Source organism: Aegilops tauschii, chromosome 7 (genome assembly GCF_002575655.3).
Source record: "Aegilops tauschii subsp. strangulata cultivar AL8/78 chromosome 7, Aet v6.0, whole genome shotgun sequence".
In the NCBI taxonomy this organism is placed as follows: Eukaryota; Viridiplantae; Streptophyta; class Magnoliopsida; order Poales; family Poaceae; genus Aegilops; species Aegilops tauschii.
In genome coordinates this window covers 303,815,674-303,826,075 of record NC_053041.3, presented here as the reverse complement: position 1 = coordinate 303,826,075, position 10,402 = coordinate 303,815,674, and the positions used below count along the sequence as shown (strand labels likewise).

The following is a 10,402-nucleotide window of genomic DNA, read 5'->3' as shown; positions in this document are numbered from 1 at the left end:
TAACTGCAACACCACCATGCACTTGATTATTAAGCAGTTCTAAAATACTAATATCACTGGAGGAATTCATTGATACAGCACTAACTCACGGGCTGCAAAACAGTACCGCTAATGCTGTCGAATTTAACAGACGCACGAGGTCATGTCATGCAATGCCATACATTTAGGCCATCAGGAGGTCCCCGGTTCTCGCCTCAACACATACAATTACCTAACGTCATAATAATATTTTTATACCCAATACCAGGCGGGCAGGCCAGGTTACTTGCCGTAGATGCACAGGCCCACCTCGTAGCTCACCAGGAGCATTATTGCTGACAGGAAAAAGAGACAGAAGCCGCCGCGCAGCACCGCAGTCACTGTGTTGCAGCCACCACAGTGTATGCGGTTATCAGGCTGGAAACCTGTGGAGAAGAGAAGCTCCATGTCTTCATCCTTCTGGAACGACCACTTGCCTTGTCGAGAAGCAACAGTTAAGCTTCCTATGCTGATTACTTCGGTAGACACGCTGATGGTGTTAGGGTGCACACCAGACAAGGATTTGCCTGGGAACTCTGCTGCAAAAGCAGGGGGAGCCGAGATTGAATCCAGCATCTTTACAAAACGCTTTCCCATGGAGCCATTCTTAGCCTGAGAATCTGTCAACACAATACCAAAACTTTTCAGTAATCTTCATTTACAGCTACAACATCCAAGTTAACATTGCCCTGATTAAGCACAACCAAAAAGCTTGTTTTTCTTTGCAAGATGCACAAAATGATCTTGCTTAATCAGGGCAAGTAAGGTGGTGTTTGGTTCTCTAGTCCTAGGACTTTTTCTAGTCCCTAGGACTTTTTGAAAAAGACTCTCAAGGAGGTGCTTCTAAGGACTTTTAGCAAAAAGTCCCTCCCTGTTTGGTTTGCTAGGGACTTTTAGGGACTTTTTTTAGTCCCAACACAAAAAAGTCCCTGGAACCAAACACCCCCTAAATATAACTGCAAACGTCCCTCAGGGTGACATAGATAGAGATACTGGATCAATAGTTGAATAGGTACTAAAGAGCAAAATATAGCAAAGGATAGCTGGCCTGTTCTTTTCCATAATAACATACCTGGTAAAACAACACAATTTAACTGGCCACCAGCTTCAGATAACCTAGCGGACGACGGGGCCCCAGCTACAAAATTAGGTTCTACAACCTTTTGAGTTGGACTATATGTATAGTTGGGATTGTTGACCTGTAAAAGTACAAAATTTGTGTGAGTACATCAATGATCTGCACAAAGTGCAGTGAGTTCATCTCTTACTACATGTAACTGGTAGCATACCTCTTGAGTAAGAACTGGCCCATTAAAGACATGGGAGCTGCTCCCAGCCGACTGCTGTACAGAGCACATCATATCATTAAATAAGTTATCGTCCATTGCATCATAGTATGGAATACCATCATCCAGTGTCTCGATACCAGATAGAATGGTTGCTGGGGAGCCAAGAAATCCATTCGTCTGTCTAAATCCATCACTGAACATTGAGTTATCAAAGGGCGCATCAAAATACATAAGAGAATCATCTTCTGGCTTGACTGAATTTGTAATAGAAGAGTGTGGGAGATCGGTCATAGTTGAGCCCAACTGGGAGGAGTCATCTTGTAGTGTCTGCAACAACTGGGCCAACTCATCTGGCTGGAAAGGCTGATCACCAGTGATCAGAGGAACCTCATTGTTGGCCCCGTTTACAGCATCCAAGGGGAAAGCTGTTTTCCAGGCCCAACCATCAGAAGGCCAGATAGTGGAATCATTGCCTAGAGGTAACTCCAAATCCTTCAGCTCTAGGAATTCATCATTGGGGCTAGAACTATTAAGAAAATCTCCAACATTGGCATTAGATAACATATTTTCATTAAGCATTGGGCTATTTTGTTCTCCAGGATGAATATACTGAAGAAAATTAGAACCAAGACTTGGGTCATTCAAAATGTCCCCTGAATTTCCTTCTACGTCTTCAGAATGGCTGCTGGTGTTTGAAGTGTCAGAAACTGGCAAAACAACACTGCCATTCTCATTTTGACCAGCCAAGTCCTGAATTTGAGGGGAAAAGTGTGTTAGAAAAACTGGCATATTAGGTAAAGAAATGATAGAGAAAAACAAAGAAATTACCCATAAAGCATAATCGCATGCGAATAAAGTAAAAAATAGTCCTGTATGGATAAATAGTATGCTAAAGAATTATTATGTTCAACAGGATTATAGCTTAGAATACATATATATTCCCTTCGTTCCTAAATATAAGTCTTTTTAGAGATCTCAATATGGACTACATACGGAGCAAAATGAGTGAATCTACACTCTAAACTGTGTCTATATACATCCGTATCTAGTCCATATTGGAATCTCTAAAGACTTATATTTACGAACAGAGGGAGTATGTTTGATCATCTATGACACGCAGACCTTGTGAAGTTCAGTCTCGTCTGATCTTTTACAGGTTATAGAGTTTATGGCGGCGCTGACAATCCGAAAAGTCAAAAGATGGCGTTGGCATTTATAAAGTTATTAAAGACAAAAAAGACAACACAGAATTACAACCTTTTTAGTGCTCATAGACCTGAATAGTGAATACTATGACATCATGACTCTTGTGTGTCATTATCTCATATACTTGCTAGTTAACCCTGATAGAAATACAAAGATGTATGTCAAAAAGCCAATGCATGTCAGCAGTCTTGCTGGACAGCATGACATAGAATTCGTTAATGCAAAGTAAAACAAGCTAAATCCCAATGCTGAAAGAAGTGGAGCATCCCTGTGCAGAGAAAGATACAATAACTTAGATCCAACGTGACACAAAACATGCTCAGTAATATTATGAACCTTTTTCCTCGACAAACAAACCAACAACAGATTAGAATGAAACTATGTGCCATCAATCATCATTCTACAGATTTATGGGGAAAATACAAATATTCATTATTTCATTCACAAACCACTTTTTTTCACTTCAAGTAAAAGATGGAACCAACTATGTGATAGCAAATTTTGTGAGCATACCAACTGCCAGGATTGTGGAAAAAAATCTAACTCTGGCAATGAAAAGCGATCAACATCTCCCTTTGACCATGGATAATGCGAAGGCACCCAAAAAAATTCCAATGCTAAAGCATGCGGAGAATGTCAAGAGAGGTCAGGGTAGACCGAATTTGACATGGGAGGAGTCCGTTAAGAGAGACCTGAAGGATTGGAGTATCACCAAAGAACTAGCTATGGACAGGGGTGCGTGGAAGCTTGTTATCCATGTGCCAGAGCCATGAGTTGGTTGCGAGATCTTATGGGTTTCACCTCTAGCCTACCCCAACTTGTTTGGGACTAAAGGCTTTGTTTGTTGTTTGTTGCTAATGGCAAGGGAGCTGTCTTTTCGCAATTATTCTAATAACTGGTGTATAGTTAACGAACATGGTCCTGGCACAAAGTACAGCTTCAAGAAGTCCATAAAAAAGGAAAATCACTGATAAATGTGCTACTACATTATATTCGCCAAAATGAGGTGGTTGTTGACTATCAAGCAGCATACAACCAAATACAGTATCACAATGTTGAACATATTGTCCCAATAAGGTAGTATATGGGATCGGCGGTATGTATATGTTGCAGGACATATTTTTCGATATGGAAAGTGTATGACAGTCTTCCTGTTGTTACATGCTAGGGTAACTGTATAGTATTTATATGTAAGACTTATCAAAATATTGTACATATAGGGGCAATATAAGAAAAGGTGTCGTAACCTGATAAAAAATTCATATGCTAATCAGTTAAACTAAGACAAGGGCATATATGGTGTTGAACCAGTATGGACCCTGCCCATCTATCTTAGGCCCATAGGGCCCAGTTTATGTGCTAGACCTAGAAGAGGAGGAGCTGGGTGTTGTCTCCCAGAGAGCGCCGCCACACACACATACGAACACGAGCTGGTACGCTACCCCTCCTGATTCTACATGGTATCAGACGCCAGGTTCAGCGGGACCTGACAGACGGCGAGGCTGCGGGGTCCAGCACGGATCAGCGGCAGTCCTGTGAGCCGGAGAAGAGGCTGCTGTGCGCGCGCGTGCGAGGCGGAGAAGCAGCTGCATTCGGCCCGGGGAAGGAAGAGGAGGAGGTGAGGCTGTGCGCGGCAAGAAGGCAGCAGAGGAGGAACGGCAGATTTAGAGGAGGTTGGCTGTGCTGCTGCTGCTGCTGGGTGCAGGTGCTGACGGTGTTGTTGCTTGCTGCTGTACTCCTGCTGTTGCCTGCGTGGTAGGAAGATGTGTGTGCATGCTTGCTGGGGCTGCTGGTGTGTGGACATGGGAGCAGAGGTGCTTGCTGCTGCGGCTGACTGGAGAGGCAGGAGAGACAGGTCGTGTTGCTTGTTGCGGCTGACTGGAAAGGGAAGAGGAGGCAGTACTGAGGGTGTTGCCGGGACTACTGCTGCTGCTGCTGTGTGTGGCCAGGGGGTGTAGTTGGTCGGAAAGATGGGTGAACCATAAGGACTTGCTGAGGCTGTCGAGCAGCTCACTCAGTTCCTCGCGGGCTCGAACTCCAGGGGCATCGTTCCTCGACAGGGAGTTGTCCAGAAGATCGAGTTGTCGCTCACGGACATCAACGTAGAGGAGGAAGGGTTGTGGTTTGCGAGTGGACATCTTGAGGTGGATGGCTAGAGTGATTTTAATCGGGCAAGTTGTCAAGATGATAGAAGATCAACTTCAGGCTATTGTGTGTTTGTGGGAGGAAATTTGGTGACATGGAGAAGCAAGAAACAAACAGAGTTGTGTCTAGATCAACAGCAGAAGCTAAGTAAAGAGCATTATCTCAAGGGTTGAGTGAGATGCTCCGGGTGGAGAATCTACTGAGCGAGTTGAAACTTCTGAGGAAGGCCCTCTTGAGAGTGTGGTGTTACAATCAGTCAGCTATAAGCATTGCCAATGACCCAATTCAACATGATAGAACAAAACATGTGGAAATTGATCGCTTCTTCATTAAGGGAAAACTTGATGCTGGGATCATCGGCCTTACTCATGTCAGCTCTGGGTAACACGGGGGCTGGGAACAAGGACTGTAACTTGGGATGTGACAAGATGGGGTTGATAGCTATCTACTACCACCCATCTTGAGGCGGAGTGTTGAACCGGTATGGGCCCTGCCCATATATCTAAGGCCCGTAGGGCGCATCCCATGTGCTAGACCTAGAAGACGAGGTGTTCGGCATTGTCTCCCAGAGAGCGCCGACACACACACAAGAACACAGCTGGTACGCTACCCCTCCTGACTGTACATATGGACTAGTGCGAGGAAATAGAACTACATGTGTTATTATCTTCAGATTCAGAAGGCTAACAAATTCAGTGCCAACTCAAGCTGATCTATGTATAACTCAAACTGCAAGCATGCAACATAAACTGACTTTTATGCAGTATAGCATTTTATACCCAACTAGATGCTTCTTTTACTAAAACAAGCAGTGAGTAGAAAATCATGCAAGTTGTAGGTATACCTGAATGAGATCATTCATCTGAAGATATCCTTTCTCCATAGCACCAGGAGCCTCATGCTCACCAAAAACGTCCCTCTGCACTGGCATAGGACCAAAATCATCATCCTCATCCGCCTCCCACTCCTCCTCGACGAAGGGAGCTCCATACTGTGCCCCGTTTTGAGGACCAGGCCCAGCCTTCTGGAAGATTCGGCACACTACAAATGAATCCTGCGCACAATGGTTTGAAAATCAGCATCGCTGTATTGCATTCAAGCGTCATTAGCAACTAAAACAGAACATTGCCACCCTAGCGATTGAAAATTTTGCCCGTGACTCGCAGTAGCAAAAGACGTGGTACAGTCATAGCACAATGCCCAATGGGGTCAGGTATGAAAAAAAATCGATAGAAGTATAATATCTACTTAATCCACAAGTCCATCGCCGGTGTCCGAAGTGGCAATACCTGTGGGATCCCGGCTGCGCCATCGCCCTCAAGGCGATACTCGTGCATGACCCAGTTGGTGCGCTCGCCCTTGGGCGCGCGGCCAGCGTGGAAGACGAGCGTCTTCTTCATCCCGACAACCCTAGCTCCATGGCGGACCTCCCTGTCCTTGCCGGTGGTCTTCCAGTAGCCTCCTGCAGTGGCGCGGTTGGTGCGCGCGCGGTTGGCGTGCTTGCGGTCGAGGCGGCTGAAGAAGTACCACTGGGAATCGCGGCTGCGGAGGCGCGACCTTGCCGGGAGGTCCCATGGCTCGACCTTGTAGAGGTCTACCTCAGCGATGGCGTCGACCTTGAGCGGGCGACCGAGCACCTTGCGCTTGAGGTAGTAGGAGACGAGCTCCTCGTCTGTTGGGTGGAAGCGGAAGCCCGGGGCAAGGGAGGTCGGGTCATCCGGCGCGGCCGCCGGGGCGGAGGAGGAGGACGAGGAAGGGTGGGTCATGTACCTGAGGAGGCTTAGGGTTCCAGGAGAGGAGAGGGAAGATTGGATTGGGAGATTGGATTGGGGAAAGTTTTGGAGGGGGGTGTCTCTCTCCGGGAAGAAGGGATGGCTTGGGCTATAAGAAAGAACAGGGGCGTTTTCGGGACATCCCAAATTCCCAGAAATAACCCTAAAAAGAATCCCAGAAATAAAATCGGGTTGGCCTATCTGGCGAACGTTCGCCACAAGATATGACATTTGCGAACGTTCATCTGGCAGTTTCAGTGTGTTTGGGGAAACTGGATGGCTTTTTTGCAAAACTGTCATGGATTTCTTTGACTTCGAACGGAAAAAAGTCGTCCAATCTGTGCACGATCAAGATTGTCTGGCAGTTTAAGCGTCCGCTGGCAGTTGCTCCCCAGAGAACATGCGTCGGTTACTATTTTTGATAAAATATGAATTTTTTAGTTATCAGGCCTCTTCGTATTTTGGATCAAATTTTTATCATATATACAACTAACAAAACATGAGGTATATGCTACAAAAATACAAGTATTAAATTAAATTTGTATTATAAAATGTATTCGGTATAACTTCTGTGACACATAGTTCATATTTATAAGTTAAATTTATGGTTAAATTTTGACTCAAACTAAGAGGGGTCCTAATAAATCCGAACAAAGGTCAACCCCTCTCTCCCCCTTGATCTAAGAAAATAGAAGCGAACGAATATGCGACAGATGGAGCGTCTGCAAGTTGGCGGGAAGGTGCTTTTTGGGTGGTGGTTGGCGTCAATGCTTGGTTCAGGAGCCTTCCAGTTCGACGATAGATGAGGGAGTCGGAGAGAAGAATCAGGGTGCCCGAAGCATGAAGGAGTCGGCAGAAGGAACATTGAGGCGAAGCATCTGGCACTGGATGGTGGGATTCAAGGATGGGAGTTGAGGCGGGGACCTCACGGTGGCGGCCGGAGTGCATGGGTAGAAGCATGCGACAAGAGGCGGAGGTGGACCGGTGGAGCACGTCGACGCGGGTAGGCAGCACAAAGCATGTAGGTCGGGTATGGGTGACGTGTTGACTAAGAATAACCCAGTCAAAATGAGACGGCTCACTAAAACTAAATTTATCATTTAAACTAGGGAGCTCTTACTTAAGGGTGCAGAGCCGCGCCCGATCCACCCCGCTTCGTAGGCAAAATAGGTTTAGCTTAATTATAATTGCCCCTCTCAGTTTAATTCAATTTAAATTAATTCTCTATTTATGCGGGACTACGCGGGATGCCCGCTGGCATCCGTAGTCCTACCTACCCTGTGAACTTGGTGATTCGAGTGACTTGAGATTTTGTAGTTGAGATGGTTAAAACAAGCTAAGAGTGGATGCATCTTCCCTTTGACGAGGTTTAATTTAATAAGTCTGCGTCGTGGCTAAGCGATCGAGTGGTGACAGCAGCAGAAGCAAATGTCCTGATCCTGACGCGAGCCATCGGCAGCTCATTGGCTGGAGTGACACGACCAAGCTGCCATGTCATCAACTTAGTAGTAGGAGTAGTGATTTTTCTGTTCTCTCGCTGCACCGTCAACTCCATGTAAGAAAATCTCGTTCACATCAGTCACGTGCTGCAAATATGCACATGCCCTCTTTCACTCTTTGTCGTCAATTATTCTATGATGTTTCACCTGGTCTCTCCTGATAAATTATGGCTGATGGTGAACTAATCCATGACGTCATGGATTAACTCATAACTCGTGGACTTGTCTCACGCGTCAATTTGCTTTAAGAGCATGGTTAACAGTACAGCTAGATGGCTATAGTCATGTCATCTATAGCTAATTATAGTTCACAAGTAATAATAAGATATAAACATGTGCTACTTTATTAGGATTTAGCCCACCTCCCACTCTCATATAGTACTAGTAAGCATGCACGTGCAACGCACGTCTCAAACAAAATATGTTTACATGATATAATACTAAAATGATTTTTACAGAAAATTCAGATCGCTACTAAATGTTATCATGTCACTCAAATTGTTTTTTCAAAAAGTGCGACATATTTGTGATCCAACACACATATCATAAACATGTCTTCACATAAAATTCACTGTCACATAATAATTATATTATAATTGCTACAAGAACATATTCTAAAAACCGCAACTAAGCATGTTTTGAAGGTCCATCTTTTGAAGCAATGAAGGTCCATCTATAGATGCGATCAATGATGCTTCGTTCAATGTATGGGATATTGTTTTGAGCTTCATTCTCTTCGTACTTTAAAATATGCACCAAAAATTGCTTCCTCAGTTGAAAACCATCCTACATTGGCATTATACAACATTGTTATAACAAGTTGTATGTGCAATGTGTATACAAATAAGCATGGTGTAAATAGTCACCTGGGGTATGGGAAAATATAGCTTTCCATCGCACAATGAGTGCATGTAATTAAAAACCAAATAACCAGACAAGGCACTGCATATATGAAATAAACACATAATGTGCGTTGAATGAATCAACTAATATTGTAATGCGTTTAAAAGAATCATACCAGTGTGAGTTTGTTGGAGCATCATGAACTATGCATTCCCATTTAGAGATATCATCCTTGAATGTAGGGTTTGCAACTTCAAGCGCAAGGTTTAGATTGTCGGCCACGGTTTTAAGTACATTCTTTCCGAAAGTAGGTATTGGTATCGGATCGAAAACTGGGACAACTTTTCTATTTTGATCCAAGACAAATAATAGAAATAACCCAAACATATACCAAGGCAATAAAATCTGCAATGATGAAATAGTTTAGAAATACATAGAATATTAATTAAGACCAAGTAAAGCACTGTTACAAATGAAAAAAAATCTTACCATATCACATTGAGAGATATGATAGTCATTACTGTCAAGCCAGCTATGGAACAACCGTTTCAATGTAGCAATTTCCATATGTTCACGATGACTTGAGTCTCGTGCATAATGGAACATGGACTAAAGTACGAATGAGAAAATATTAGTGCAATGAGAAAAAAATGCAGTACGTGATTATAGTAACTTACACAAAAGTTCAGATCCATATAGTGAGATGGAATGTCTCTGAGAAGCTGGACTTCGTGGCGCGCTAGTATTCGCACAGCCATATTAAAGCAATGAATATCCATGTATTCATCATTGCTTAATATGTTTTTAATTTGTCTCAAATTTAAGCTAATAGGGTACGGATCAGAGCTTTTCACCCATTCTCTCCTGTAAAATCAAAATTCTGTAAATTATAATGACATCAGAGTAATTTGTTGGAATAGAAAATGAAATAAAAAATATGGCTTACTCTAGTAGAGCGACATCATCAACCATACTGATGAACAAGCAAAGTTCATCTATTAAATCATCGTTTGTTGGGTTGACAGACGGTGAAAGAATAAATGACCGCGAGATGAGCTCAACTTCTGTTGATGTATTTGATATTTTGAAATTCTCAGGGGGTCTATCCAGAATCATACATTCTGTGGGATCTGTGTTGTTATCGTCCTCTTCCATGTCTCGATTTCTTATATTATCATCATTCAATTCCGAGTCCACTAAAATGACAGCTAGTTTTGTTCTAAAATCTGTCATATGTTCCTATTAAAACAGTAATAAGAGTTAAATAGTGATACAACATAGAATAAATATAATGATACACAGTAAAAAATACCTGTGTAGGAATGTCAGACAACATATCTCCAGTGAAGTACTCCATAAAATTTACCATCCACAAACCACAAGATGACCTGCATGATTACAAATATAAAACTTAAATAAACTCAATCATTTTTAATCAAATTTATAGATATTTGTATAAAACAACTTTTAGAATCATCAAATGATCATGACTGAAACAAGCCGTGATGAAAACAAAATTTTCACAAACTTAGTGAACCGGACATGCCCTATGAAATATAATGTGTATTTAGATGATCTAATACAGTACAGTGTATTTTTGTTCGGACAACGCCACACTCACTCAAAGCTC

General features: G+C 43.1%; 1 protein-coding gene across 1 annotated transcript; it reads right to left on the bottom strand.

Annotated features, from left to right (window-relative positions):
* LOC109767184 (NAC domain-containing protein 53) lies at positions 1–6,554 on the bottom strand. The gene is made up of 5 exons (XM_020325952.4): positions 5,948–6,554; positions 5,503–5,712; positions 1,308–2,057; positions 1,091–1,217; positions 1–638 (listed from the first exon to the last, which is right to left on the bottom strand). Exons 1-5 carry the CDS (start codon positions 6,422–6,424, stop codon positions 262–264), a joined length of 1,941 nt encoding a protein of 646 aa, XP_020181541.1. The 5' UTR covers positions 6,425–6,554; the 3' UTR covers positions 1–261.
* Positions 6,555–10,402: the final 3,848 nt, after the last annotated feature.

What these genes read in the sequence shown, in the direction of transcription:
- LOC109767184 (XM_020325952.4), bottom strand. Translation starts at nt 6,424, where the DNA reads ATGACCCACCCTTCCTCGTCCTCCTCCTCCGCCCCGGCGGCCGCGCCG. An exon ending in AGATGAATGATCTCATTCAG is followed by an intron (nt 2,058 to 5,502) that starts GTATACCTACAA and finishes CCTCAAATTCAG; the next exon opens with GACTTGGCTGGTCAAAATGA. An exon ending in AAATTGTGTTGTTTTACCAG is followed by an intron (nt 639 to 1,090) that starts GTATGTTATTAT and finishes TTGTGTTGACAG; the next exon opens with ATTCTCAGGCTAAGAATGGC.